Raw genomic sequence first — 15,119 nt, 5'->3', positions numbered from 1 at the left:
GTATTGCAGCGGCCAGTATATACTTTGATATAGCCAATATAACATAGAAAGACATTGACATTATTTTGAAACCAATCTGAGAGCTCCTAGAGTTATTTTTTCTTCAATGTACAGGTGTGAAGGTTTGATATAAAAAAAATCCCCTGTATCCAGCAATTTTGGTTACAAATATTCAGCAATTTTGGTTATAGTACTATGTAGATGGATGTTTTATGTAAAAACAAGTGCCAAGTTCCAATGAATATCAGCCATGCCCTGCGGAGTAACCTTGATTGACCCAGTGACCTATGACACCTGGTAGAATTTATCAAACTTCATTTGCCTGTGAAGACTATAATTCAGAAATAACCTGAAAATTTCACCAAATGAATACCAAATTTACTTTACCAAGAGCAAAACATGGAAGTACTAGAAGCATTGTCCCGGTAGTTCTACATGAGATTTGGGGCATCCGAGGGGACGAATTGCCCAAAGATGAGCAAGAGACATGTTTTATATCGAGACTGAGCAAGAGAATTGTAACACCAGTATTCAGAATTCATGCATTATCACCTAAACACGTAAAGCCAATTTCTGCCATGCTCATTGCTTAATCATAAATTCCACCATTGCTTAATCATAAATTCCAAATGCCATTTACTGAATGATTATTGCAGCTCAAAGAGCAATGTACATTAATTTGACAATTTAAAAAAAAGTTCTGAAACAACAATTGTTTATAACAAGTGCCAAACTTAAAATTGCTAAATGCTTGGCATTTAGTATTAACCACTATAGCACAATACTTGGCTTTCAGCATATAATATCTGTTTAGGGTACATTATGATCAGCAGCAATCAAGTTAACAAACTAGTAGTGGATTACATATAAAAATATATATTTTCTCAACAACATGTACTCAATTATTGTAAGATTTCAAGTGCTTGACCAAGTTATAAATTGCACCATCTGCAAAAACTGTGATAACCAGCAAACTGACTATCCATATTAACCTAATTCTGGTAAAAAAAAGACAATTAAATTTTAAGAGTAATATTACATTATGCTTTTTTACACTTTTGTGTGATATTGTTTATCTCTGCCACCAGTATTTTTAGCTAGATCAGACAACACAGATGAGAATGCTGGCATGGCTATATATTGTAAACTGTTTAATTATAAATAAAAAAAAAGAAAATCTCTAGAAACAGCAAGTCATATTCTCTCAAACATTGTTTGAGCCGCGTCATGACAAAACCAACATAGTGCGTTTGCGACCAGCATGGATTCAGACCAGCTTGCGCAATTCCACGCAGTCTGATCAGGATCCATGCTGTTGGCTGTCAGTTTCTCCACTTGTAATAGAGTTGGTAAGCGAACAGCATGGATCCTGATCAGAGTGCGTGGAGGCACAGGCTGGTCTGGATCCATGCTGGTCATAAACGCACTATGTTGGTTTTGTCGTGACGAGGCTCATTTGTTCTTTTGCATCAAGAAGAAGAAAAAAAGAAACCACTTAAAAATGGACTGTTATAAAGTTGGCAAATCAAGGACACTTTCCACCATGTGGTATGCATCCTTTTTTTCATGAATGTAGTTCTAAAGGGTAAAGAAAGCTGTCAAACATTAAATGTTGATACCCACTACTAGTTCATTACTTTAAAGGGACTCAACTGAGGTTTCATTACACAACCGGAATGCAAATAATTTTTTGAGACTAATGTTGATGTAATTTTAGACCAATACTTGAGTGCAAAATTTCAGATCGTCCCTCACTCAGTTTTTCTAATTGTGAAAAATGATCAAAATTTGAAAAATGTTGCAAGGCTTTTTAATTAAATCAGACTATAATAGCACAATCATACTATTTTCAATTTATTCTGAATATATATCTTAAATATCTTTTGCAAATATTTCTGTTTTAATTGCCCAAGCTGATACATTTAAGAAATTCAAATTTTATGTTTTTGGGCTCTTGAACCTCAGAAGAGTTCCTTTAATAATGTTATGCTGTTTATAATTTGTTTATTGTCTAAACTCAAACCCACTTGTTGCTTTATAAAGTAAAAGACAGAGTAAACAAAAATTAAAACAATCATTATATACATACAATATTTCATTTTTTATAAAGGTTTAAAATGGTAGTGATAAAACATTTCAAATATAAATTGTATAACTTTGAAAGTTTTTGACAAAAATGAAATATGTAAATAACAAAGCAAAATTGACAGTCAGCATTACCTGACATTTAAAGAAATGCATTTCAAATAGGAGAGTAACTTATAAGGAATTCTGTGGGTTATAAGAAATTCCACAGGTTATATGAAATTCAATGGGCTATAAGAATTTTATGGGCAATAAGAATTCCATGAATCATAAGAAATTTCATGGTCTATAAGAAATTTAATAAGAGAGATCTTTTCAAAATTGAACAAGTGTTCCATTCATGAACTCAGAATACCTTCAATAGTAAATGAGAAAGGAACCTTTGCAAAAAAAATTTGAAGTCAAAACAAAATAATACATATTATTGAAGGATTATCATTCTGCTTTTGAAAATGTTTGAAGTAACTTTAGACAGTTTCTGTGAAAATAGACATTAACAAAATGTTTAATCAGGGTAAAAAATGAAAAAGTGATTATGATTATCGGTCCTTCGGTCTTTTTCATAATGGCTTCTTTTTATGATAATGAAAAGTGAGATTAAAGTACATGGATATTGCATCATCTGTGAAAATATGGTCCATAATGAAAAAGTTAACCAATGCAAATGCCAACAAAATAGTCATAAAAACATCTCCACTTATTTTCTTGGAAAAGTAGATATACATGTATCACTTATTTTCTTTGAATATGCCTAGACATAAAACTTAACCATTCAAAAAAACCTGGTCACTTCAATTCAACTTTTGTTCAAATGTCATTGCTGGTTGTGGAAGTGGTAACTGCATTCTAAATCAAGACTTAAACCTGGGACCAGTGGCATATCATTCCACAGCTGAGCTACCTGACCACTTCCTTTAAAAGCAATCAGTGCTATACTATAACACAGGGTTCCGCCACTCACCCACTATATTGAAACTAATCGTCAAATTTCTAACGAGTGCAGTCTGAGGATAATTTGTAATGGCTTGATCGAAATGTACAACCATTTTTACTATTTATTCAGTGTCCAACACTTATATACTTACAAATCTCCAGTGAAACCTTCGGCACACAAACATTCAAATGAATTGAGTCTATTAATACAATGGCCACCATTTTTACAACTCGGATTTGAACCTGTTTGGCATTTTTTCACCAAAGTTTCACATCTTGTTCCAGTGGCAAAACCTGAAATATATATATACATGTACTAATATCATTATGTTAAACAAGAGAACCTTGATAGACCTTAATTGCTCTCCAAAATATAAACGTAAAATCTAATCTGTTTATAAGTAACAGTAAGGGGTAACTTTACAAAACAAGATTGGGAAAATGTTTACAAGTCGGTATTTTACTTTAAAAATAAACATAGAACAAAAGTACCATTATAGTACACATGTGTAAATAAAGTAATATGTTATGGTTATGTTTACACAGAAAACTGGGTTAATCATATGATTACGTAACAGAGGATATTGAACGAGTGTAGGTTCAATATTGGACTTTGAATGAGCTGAACAGAATTATGTTATGTGAGCCTCGCCTCTGGTTTGCATATTATCTTAGTCAACATGGTCAATGAGTTCAATAATTCAGGAATGAAACTACACCAAAAGTATGCTCAATTTACCAATTTACCACATACCCAAAATAAGAACTTTTTTCAGAAAAAAAGAAAGAATCACTTTTTCATTAACATGCTTAAAGCGTAACACCTACATTTAGCATGTCTTTGAAAATGCATTGTTTGTATAGTGTTAGTGCTATGTTTGTATGGTACAAATGAAATAACATCAAATATATGCACTGATTTGTGATAAAAACTAAAAAGGTGACACTAACCTCTACAATCACAAGTGAAGGTATGTGATAACATCTACAATTACAAGTGAAGGTATGTGATTAAAGGTGATACTAACCTCTACAATCACAGGTTTGCCGTGAAAGGTGATACTAACCTCTACAATCACAGGTTTGCCGTGAAAGGTGATACTAACCTCTACAATCACAAGTGTAGGTCTGTGATAAAAGGTGACACTAACCTCTACAATCCTAAGTGTAGATCTGTAATAAAAGGTGACACTAACCTCTACAATCACAAGTGTAGGTCTGTGATAAAAGGTGACACTAACCTCTACAATCACAAGTATGTCATAAAAGGTGATACTAACCTCTATAATCACATGTGTAGGTATGTCATAAAAGGTGACACTAACCTCTACAATTACAGGTTTGTATTATGTCCCTAACCTCTACAATCACAAAGTATTAGTATGTGATAAAAGATGACACTAACCTCTGCAATCACAAATGTAAGTATGTGATAAAAAGTGACACTAACCTCTACAATCACAAGTGTTAGTATGTGATAAAAGGTGACACTAACCTCTGCAGTCACAAATGTAGGTATGTGATAAAAAGCAACACTGATCTCTAAAATCACAAGTGTAGGTATTTTATAAAAGATGACACTAACCTCTACAATCACAAGTGTAACCAGCAGCAGTGCTTGAACAAAGTCCGTTGTTATAACAAGGATTTGATCTACAGTGATCAACTTGAGTCGAACATCTTGTTCCAAAGTATTGTCCTGTTTAAGATAAAAAGAAACAAAATTTCAAGCTGAAAAGTCATTCTTGTCACAATACACTTCAATATCTTAATGGCTTTATAGGCCACAAAACCACAACAAGATATAGTTTGTAAGTAATTTGTTTACATAAGTACACAATTATTTAGCTAAAGTTTTGACTAAAATAAACTAAAGAAATAGAGAATAACATGCTACTGTCTTTTGATATCAATTTTATCAGGCGAGGCTGATATGGGCTAGAAAGGGCGAGGCTTGCCGAGCCCTTTCTGCCCATATCAGCCGAGCCTGATAAAATTGATATCAAAAGACAGTAGCATGTTTTTCTATTTATTATGTAACACATAATAACTGTGAAAATAACAAAATAATCTACTTTTAAATAGCGAATTTCGTAAAAAGGGGGATTTTGTTCAAAGAAATAATTCTTGAAAAACAAATTCTTCCGCCCCTGAAACTTAGAATTTGTTATGGCGGCCATTTTTTCTTTCGACTCGGATAAAAGATACACAGAATGTAGGCCTAATACAATAAAATTCTTACCTTTAATTTAAACATTTAAACGTCAATCCAAAAATTCACTAAGAATCACATAAACTTATATTTACTGCAACTTTTGTCTTGAATTGTCAAATTCAAAAGTTCACGATAATTTCAATCAAAGAAAATTCAAATCGGCAATCAAACACAAGCTACTGTACACAATCATGCATCTTATTTTTCAAACGAAACAATGTGTTCATTTATGAAATAATAATCCGGCGAAATAAAGTAAACATTTACAAGTTCTCAAAGAAAATCGTCTAGCCTGTTTGTTATGATTACATGTATAGTATGACGTGAACATCGATGATGTCATTTGCAATATAAATTATGACGTCACTTCATTTAGTTGGTGCTAAAACTATTCGCTATCTAATTTATTCGTAATTGAAATCGAAATAATAAATAAATAAATATCACATCTTGATTCAAGACTTGTAAGGGTATGAGATTACATTGAAGAACTCACATGCTGATGAAAATGAGAATATAAGCAATTGATAAAAAGTCCGTTAAAATGGGCGGGGCTTATTTTTGATATCAGGTTACTGACCTGATATCAAAAATAATTATCAGGCAAGTGTTATCGGGCAGTTACCATAGCAGTTGCATGATAAAATATAAAATGATACAAAATTTCCCTGCTTACGATCATTATCATAAATGAACCAAAACAGATGTCAGACATTGATACCCAATGTATGTATTTTCTTTCTTGTCCATTGTCATTATGGATATTGAGGTACTAAGTTTTTCCAGCAAATTGTCAATTGGAACAATAGTGTCATATTCTCATAAGGATTAAATTAAAATCCCACCACTTATGACAATACCTCTCTTTTTCACTTTCTCAACCAACCTTGGACTTTATCATATGACCTTGACATTAGCAGGTGGACCTAATTTTTTTCACATAAAACTATGTTTCACAATTTGGAAAAATTGTGAAAAGTTACATGAAACAAGAGGGCCATGATGGCCCTGAGATCGCTCACCTGTATATAGGCCCCCAGAGCAGGGCCAGTTTAAACCCCAGGGCTTATATTTGAACAAACTTGGAAGACACCCATTAGAAGATGTTTAATGAAGTTAAGTTTTTACTACGCACATATAATGAAAAACAATGATCTCTGCCCCCCCCCCCCACTTTTTGCAGAGCCAATTTTAACCCAAGTGCTTTTATTTGAACAAACTTGGTAAACACCAACAAAAAGATGTTTCCTGCTTAAAATCTAACCTCTAGCTCATTGGGTTTTGTAAAAGAAGATTTTTTAAGTTTTTTCTATATGCATAAAGTTAAAAACAATGACACCTCTAGGGCGTAGCCAGTTTTCAAAGTTTTCAAAGAAGATTTTTAAGTTTTTGCCTTACATATATAAGGAAAATCAATGACCCCCGGGGCCGGGCCAATTTTAACCCTAGGGCTTTTATTTGAACAAACTTTGTAGACACTCACTAGAAGATGTTCATGCTTAATATCTAAACTCTAGCTATTTGGGTTTTTTCAAAGAAATTTTTTTAAGTTTTTGCTATACACATATAAGGAAAATTAATGACCCCGGGGCGGGGCAAATTTTGACCCTAGGGCTTTTATTTGAACAAACTTGGTATACACCGGGCATTAGAACATTTTTCATGCTAAATATCTAAGCTCTAGCTCTTTGGCTTCCTTAAAAGAAGATTTTTTAAGTTTTAACTATATGCATAAAGGGAAAATCAATGACCCCCTGGGGCGGGGGCCAATTTTGCCCCCAGGGCTTTTATTTGAACAAACTTGGTAGACACTTATTAGAAGATGTTTCATGCTAAATATCTAAGCTCTAGCTCTATGGGTTCTTTTAAAGAAGATTTTTCAAGTTTTTACTATATGCATATAGGGAAAATCAATGACCCCCTGGGGCGGGGCCAATTTTGACCCCAGGGCATTTATTTAAAAAACTTGGTAGACACTCATTAGAAGATGTTTCATGCCAAAGATCTAAGCTCTAGCTCTTTGGGTTTTTTTAAAAAAAGATATTTAAAGTATTTTCTTTCTGCATGGAATTTAATTCTTTGAACAATTTTTAAAGGTGACCACCAAAGGAACATTCCTGTGAAGTTTGGATGAAATTGGCTTAGTGGTTTATGAGGAGATGTCATTTAAAGTAAAAGTTTACGGACGGACGGACGACGAACGGACGCCCGACGAAAAGTGATCACAAAAGCTCACCCTGTCACTTTGTGACAGGTGATCTAAAACTAACTCTCAATGCATACAGAAGTTTTGCTTTGGATAACTTTTTTTGTCTGACCTCTGAATTTGACCTTGTCTTTTAACCTAAGAGGCCTGGTTCATGGGTGGACACTATGTCTCATGGTGGTGATCATTTGTATCAAGTTCAAATGAAATCAATCCATCAAAGTTAAAGATATGATCCTGACAAAACCTGCTCATTTCTTCATGCCTCGGGTCAGTGACCTTGCATATATTTATTTGACTTTGCTTGGAAGACCCAGTTTCACGACTGTGAACATTTCTATAAAATGTAACACTACCAAACTTTCAGTACACACATTTTTATATTTCTATCAAACTTTTACGCTCTAATTGCAATCTTGATCTTGACCATAGTGAATTTTGCGCACAATACACTGGACAACAATGGTGAACATTTGTGTAAACTTATAAATATTAAAATCTCTCAATTCATGTAGAAACTTTGCTCCAAACACTCTCCTTTCAACTCTAAATGTTACCTCGACAAAATATTCTACAAATATGATTATAACAATAAAATTGTTTACCTGGTGTGCAATCACATACTGGTTCATTGTTTCTAATGACACAGTTACCTCCATTGGAGCAGTAGTTATTACATAGGGTACCTGTAATATACACAATCATTGAAGCAATTGTGCATTTGTCCAATTCTGACTATCTTTAAGACATTACTAATGTTATCATTAATAATTTTTTTGGCATTTACTACTTCATAGTGAATTAATTTAGACAATATTTAGTTCAATATCTGATTGTGCAGAAAATGTGTAGCTTATTTGACAATATCAATTTCAATACATCATTACACAGAAAATTTACAGCTTATTTAAACTTCATTCCAGTGGGCTTCATGGTTCTAAACAGTATCATATGACCTGACACGACCATGATCTGATTCGGGCTCAAACCCATAATCCCTGGGCTGAGAGGCATTTTTACAAACAGGCCAAAGCTCCACTATACTTTTTCAACTTCTGCTCCTCCTAAGCTCCCAAAGTGTATACATGCCTGTCAAATATAGCAAAGCCTCAGCAGCTAGTTAATAACCTTGCTGAAATAATATCCATGTAGTTAAACAAGTCTATAATACTGCTGACTCAGCAAATTTTAAAAATACTCAAGATGACAATTCTTCAAATCAATAGATGTAATTGACAAGTCCTTTCAATAAATTCAGCAGATCACTCATCCAGTACTTACCAGCGGCAAGACATTGGGTAGATGAAGTCAAACCAGTTTCTGTAGAGTACGTGGAACTTGGTGTACATTGAATACAACTATCTTGCCCTGTCTGGGATTGATAGTGATTCCGGGGACACTGCCTACATGCTCCATTCTGATTATAGCCATTAAATGAGAAATATCCTTCATCACATTTTCCTAAAGAAAAAAAAAATAGAAGAAAATAAGAAGTCATTAAACAGTAACAAATACAGGGCAGTTATAAAAGATGGGTTTTTTTTTTGTATCATCGCACAAAGTAACCTCTCATATAGCAAGAGCTGTCCTTAAAATAGTATGCTTGACTATTGTCATTGCTTTTCAGTTGAAAAAAGGGGCATTACTCTGAAGAAAAAAAGTAATTCAGAGTTATGGAACCTTTGCCTATATATTAGAGAATCAGAGATAACAACCCATCACCTCCAGGAATTTTGGAGATTGGGGGAGGAAGAGAACAATAGCACACATTTCACTTTGAATAGCTAGACCTAGGACCAAAATGTCACATTTCATATATATCAATTCAAAATCAATATATATATCTTCTATAAAAGGAATGTCACATTCTCCAGTTTACTAAAAATACTCATGTCCGCTACACTCTATAAAAGGAATGTCACTGTCTTGAAATTCTGCTGGTTCTTATTTACTATATATAAATATTTTGAATTTTTACAGCTTTACAATACAAAGATGTTACTTATACTTACTTATGCATTGTGAATCAGAAGTTGATGTTGTTGTGGCGGTTATCATATCATTACTTATACTGCAAGGCGTACAATCTGTGGCTCCGAATGTTGATGAATACCTGCCGATACCACAAGGAGTACACGGTGCCTTCCCGGTGCTCGAGTAGAATCCTGGCGGGCACTTGGCTGATTAAAAAAATTCTTATGTATAAATATATATCATTGTTGGAAAGTAGGATAAATATAAAATAAGACAGTACAGTATTGATACATCACATTGTTGACTTTGATAAATAATTTCGAGTCAGCAACCTTTACGACTTGGTTACATTGAATCTTTTCAAATGGAAATACGTCAAAGGTGATCTCAACTGAGCAGAACAACCATCATTATAATACTGCATGATGTTACATCAATTTTCATTTGTCAATCATAACATTTACATTACCAGTATATACTTGGCTGATGCAAAGTTCAAATAATTTTCAATTTTGACAAAAAAGATATCAATTTGACAGGTTAGGCCTTAAAAAAAATGTTTTTGTTAGCGTAACACTACCCTGCCTAAAAAAATATGCCTGGCCCTACCATTTTTATTTAGATCTGTTAAAAAAAAAAAAATTGCAAAATTAAAGTGTGTTTAGAAATCACGTTCTTGTGCCATGGCGGGACATCGGATGATTCATTGTTAAGGCATAATTGAATATAATGAATAGTAAATCCCTTATGAAAATGAGCCAGTTTTTACATACCGTACAATCAGGGAATGAGCATTTTCTCTGGATTGTACTGTTCAGAATTGAACATGATTTAAAAAAAAATAAAAAAAATTGACTTACCCTACCTATTCTTGGACAGCATGTTACCCTAACAACACAATTTATTTTAGGCCTTATGTGGTATAATTTATATCCATTCTTGTGAAGTGGAAGGTAATACGAGACAATGACCACTTTCTCCTAGATGTCCCTTAATATTTCTACAGGATATAATTCATAATAAAAAATTTCATGCAACTTTATTCAGACTACTATAAATGTACTTACATCTGCACATTGTTCTTGCTGTAGCACCAGCAAAGAAAGTTGTATCTGTAGCAGGACAGGAGGTACAAGACCCTTCCTCATTTGAGTTGTATGTTCCCTCAGCACAGTTTACACACTGGCTATTTATATCTCTTGAGGTACCTCTTGGGCACTTTACTAAAATCAAGAGATTTACAACAGTATTACATATTTCCCTCAGGACATTTTACACACTAGCTATTTACATCTCTTGAGGTACCTCTCTGGTACTTTACTAAAATCAAGAGATTTATAATATTATTATATATTTCCCTCTGGACAGTTTACACACTAGCTATTTACATCTCTTGAGGTACCTCTCGGGCACTTTACTATAACATCAAGAGATTTATAATATTATTACAATTTTCCCTCAGGACAGTTTACACACTGGTTATTTATATCTCTTGAGGTACCTCACTGACAGTTCATATTAATTTTTTTTCTAGTTTTATAAGCGGAGGAAACTTCATACATTTTGTAAATTATTGTACCAAGCCTGTAAGTAGACATACCCCTTTCAGAGTACCAAAAGCGGAAGCTATTTTAAGCACACAATTTCAAGTAAAAGATTAAGTATTTCTGGGATGTATACAATATTTGTACTGTTAATTAACTAAAGGAAAATAAATGCTAGTTAAACAGAAAAAAATTATTTCAGTACAGATACTTATATATGAGGCACACATTTGAATGTCAGAATAGCCCCATAGGTTTATAAATTTATTTTTTTTCTTTCATTCTTTATTGGGTTAAATGTTTCACCAACAATTTAGTATACAAGTCATATGGCAACTTTCCAGCTTTAATAATGGAGGAAGACCTCAGGTGTCCCTCATGTGCCTCTCAGGTGCCCCTCTGTACATTAGCTTTAAAAATGGAGGAAGACTTCCGGTGCCCCTTTGTACATTATTTCAGGACTACACCTACTAGTTTTTTTTTTTCCTGTTTTTTTTAATATTCGTTAAATGCTACTCACTTCTTGATGAACTTATCTCGACACAAGGATACTGCCCGGCATATGTTGTAGTAAAACCTGATGGACAGGTTTCACATTTAGTTGGACTTACAGAATACTGACCAATAGGACAGGCTGTACATGGAGCTAAACCTGTTGAAGATGTAGACCCTTGTCTACATGTTGCTGAAAATATAGAGAAAAGAAATATATCAGTACAGTAAACTCACAAGTTTACTTAAACTTCTAAGTAGAAATTCCCACTTCCACACCCCTAAGAATGAAAGGGGCGTTACAGTACGTACAACTGATTAGCATATGACCACTCTTCCAAGTGCAATTTACTATCTTAATTCATCTTCTTTAACCCATTACTTCATGAGCATTTTGTGAAAAATGGCTGTTTTCATTGAAAAGTCTTCCGTTACAAGTTCAAATTGCTATAAAACTATAAAAAATGATTCAATACTAATCAAACTTGGCACAAATGTTGACTGGACAATTGCCTTTGCAACAACATGCTCAGGCTTAAATTTTCTGTTACCATGGCAATGAGGGGACATCTCAAAATTGCCAAAAATCACTATTTTGCGTTGATTTTTTCCATCAAAATTGATTTCAAAGTGCTGCAACTTCTCAATGGATTGAGATAGAGTCAAATCCTTTCAGCGTTGGTTAAACGTTACCTTATGATAGATCTGGGGTCATTTTTAGCCTCTCACAAGTCCGGGGGCCTGCGCCGAAAAAGTGGGCACTTTTTTTAACAACATTTCTCAAACAAAAACAAGTGTTGGGGGCCTAAATAAGGCATTTTTTCACCATTTGAGACAACAAGAAAGGGGGCGTGAAAAAGGCGTTAAAAGGTGTGTATATGGCGTAATGGGTTAACATAAATTTAATAAATCTAACCAACACTTTTATTTTCTACTTTAGACACTAACCAAGTACACCCAAAATGGTCTTCTCTACACACTTTCAAAAGCACTTTCTTAACAGCATACAAATTCTGTCCTTAACACACTTACCTTGAGCTTTTTTTACCAACAGGTAAAATTATCTATATTAGACACTTACCATAGCATTGACGGCTTGATGTTGCTCCTCTAATATAAGTGCTTGTCCCAGCTACTGGACAAGCTACACAGGTGTTGGATAATGTGTTCACACTTCTGTATGTACCTATTTGACATGGTTCACAGGTGTTGCCATTCAGCTGAGTCCCTATTGTGCATGGTACTGCAAAAATTGAAATCAAAGTAGCTACAAGTAACGTATCAAAATTATGTTAAAATACTTGATTTACATTTTTTGGTGTTACCTTTCAGTTGAACAGTATTGGAGTTTTATTCCTATGGGTAATTGTCTAACAAGTGCTCACGGATTTTGTACCAATAATACTCAACTGTTTTTCTGAAATTAACTGCCAACTACTCCACATAAATCATTTCAAACAGATATAATAGATGAATTCCATTAGATGTACTGAAGTTTGTCCATCAAACTGGCATGGAGACATTCACCCTTCCTTGGTTTATTCACATAAAACTGACAAACATAGCCCTAAAGAACTCATAACTGAGCCCTTTCTTTTTTGGTTGGGTTTTACATCACACCAACACAGTATAGATCATATGTTTACTTTTACAGTTTAACTGTAGGAGGAAGACCTCAGGTACCCCTCAGTGCATTATTTCCGGCACAAACGGGCACCTGAATAGAACTGCCAACATTCCATAAGCTAGCTGGATAGCTTCCTCACATGACAGACACCAAAGTCCCTTTCTGGATTCTAACTCACAGCGATCAGAGGGGCAAGTGGTTTAAAGTCAATGACCTTAACTACTTGGCCACGGATCCATTACTAAGCTAAATGGGCAAGTTTTCTCAATCTTTATACCCTAATCCAAATGTTGTTGTCTCAAAACATGGATTTCGTAATAACTACACATGCCTTTTATCTTTGATTTATACCTATAGCTGTCCCTAGTTTCTTCAGAATTATAACAAAAAACATACAAATGTGATGTCACATCAAAACTTCATCTCCTTTTCCAGCAAAATAAAACAAAATATAATTCATTGCTATATATAAATATATACAGAAATATGTAAAACTGACATAGAATAAAAACATTCTTTTTTAGGTATTAAGAACATCATTGGAAAAGAAAAATGTATACAAAATATTTACCATCATCGATAGTACTAGATACACAAGCATCTATGCTAGTGGCGCCATCTCCATTTGTCGTCTGCCCAAATCCACAAGACTGACATGTCAAACTGTCAGATCTGTAGCTACCTTTCTGGCAAGTTAAACAGGGACTGAATCCAGTTGTAGAAATTTGTCCAGTACAAGGGGCTGTTTTAAAAATAATAGGCATTTTATAAAATAAGTACTTGATGATTATGTTTAAAATCTAAATCAATGAAATGCAAATGGTTTGATTCAAAAAATGATAACCAATTCATAGGAATTTAAAAAGTTAAGAAAGGGGAATAATTCAGTAAACATACCGGTTCAGGGCAGAGTTATGGGTGTTGGTTCTCCATTTATGATAGTCAAGACATGCATGAAGTTTTTATTTAATATTTTTATTATTGTAGACCTAGAACTTACATTCAAAACCCTTGTTAGGAATTTATATATTTCACAAAGGAGGGCAACTCTGTGAAGATTTAATCTCTTGCTACAGTTATAGGAAATAGTTAAAGACTTAAAATTATTACCTAGAAGATATTCATGAAATTTCAAGGAAACATTCCTGTGGTTTATAATATATGAAGTTCCAAGCAAAATCTTTATACCGTGTCACCCTTTCCAAGGTGAGTAAACATTTGTTGAGTTAAAGTCAAGTTGAAAACACGTGTTAGAACTTATATAAAGTTTAAATAGCCCATAAAAACAATGTGTTTCCCGCTTAAAAATTGAAAATGGCAGAATATAAGCAGTACTTACCGATACACGATCCACTATTTATGGCACCGGGATATCTTGTTGTATAACCAGTCGGACATTGAATGCATGAAGCATCTGCATAGTTCCTGTATGTACCTTTTGGGCATATTGAGCAAAATTCTCCGTTAGACTGCGTGCCAGCTGGACATCGGACTGTAAACATTAGAAGATGTAACCAAGTTATCATACAAATGATTACAGGAATAAAAATGCAATGATTAACAATATTACCAAGAAGAATAATTAAGAATCCAATAATACAATTCTTTGATAGAAAATCCAATTAAATCAGTCTGGTATGGAAAATCCAATAAAATAAGTCTTGGATAGAAAATCGAGGATAGAAAAATCAAATTAAATAAGTCTCGGATAGAAAAAAAACCAATAAAATAAGTGTTAGATAGAAAATCGAATAAATAAGTCTTGGAAAGAAAAATTGAATCAAATAAGTCTCTGACAGAAAAAAAAACAATAATATAAGTCTTGGATAGAAAAACCAACAACATAAATCTTAACACTTGTGTTAAACTTGTCAAATTAAGGGTTCCTAGCAAAACCAATTTGAGTTCTTTGTTTAAATTATGCCCTGGAAATTTTAATGTCTATTTTTTGGGGAACTGGTAACAAATTGCTAAAATTGGGAAAATGTATTTACAGACAAAACAAAGTTTTTAGAAAAAGTTTAACACTGAAAATGTTGAAAG

General features: G+C 33.6%; 1 protein-coding gene across 1 annotated transcript in view; it reads right to left on the bottom strand.

Annotated features, from left to right (window-relative positions):
- LOC132736824 (uncharacterized) overlaps window positions 1-14,563 on the bottom strand; it is a 71,067-nt gene extending 56,504 nt beyond the window's left edge. Inside the window, exons 1-10 of the mRNA XM_060724039.1 lie at window positions 14,416-14,563; window positions 13,648-13,818; window positions 12,531-12,692; window positions 11,478-11,642; window positions 10,481-10,636; window positions 9,452-9,619; window positions 8,721-8,900; window positions 8,045-8,125; window positions 4,604-4,717; window positions 3,171-3,312 (exon numbers count right to left, since the gene is read on the bottom strand). Coding sequence (XP_060580022.1) covers window positions 3,171-3,312; window positions 4,604-4,717; window positions 8,045-8,125; window positions 8,721-8,900; window positions 9,452-9,619; window positions 10,481-10,490 — 695 coding nt within the window. The 5' untranslated portion in view covers window positions 10,491-10,636; window positions 11,478-11,642; window positions 12,531-12,692; window positions 13,648-13,818; window positions 14,416-14,563. The remainder of the gene's footprint in view (window positions 1-3,170; window positions 3,313-4,603; window positions 4,718-8,044; window positions 8,126-8,720; window positions 8,901-9,451; window positions 9,620-10,480; window positions 10,637-11,477; window positions 11,643-12,530; window positions 12,693-13,647; window positions 13,819-14,415) is intronic.
- Window positions 14,564-15,119: the final 556 nt, after the last annotated feature.

This window comes from Ruditapes philippinarum, unplaced genomic scaffold, assembly GCF_026571515.1.
Source record: "Ruditapes philippinarum isolate M1 unplaced genomic scaffold, ASM2657151v2 ctg3383_1_1_1_1, whole genome shotgun sequence".
NCBI lineage: Eukaryota > Metazoa > Mollusca > Bivalvia > Venerida > Veneridae > Ruditapes > Ruditapes philippinarum.
The sequence above is the reverse complement of the archived record's forward strand: the minus strand, read 5'-3'. Positions and strand labels throughout refer to the sequence as shown.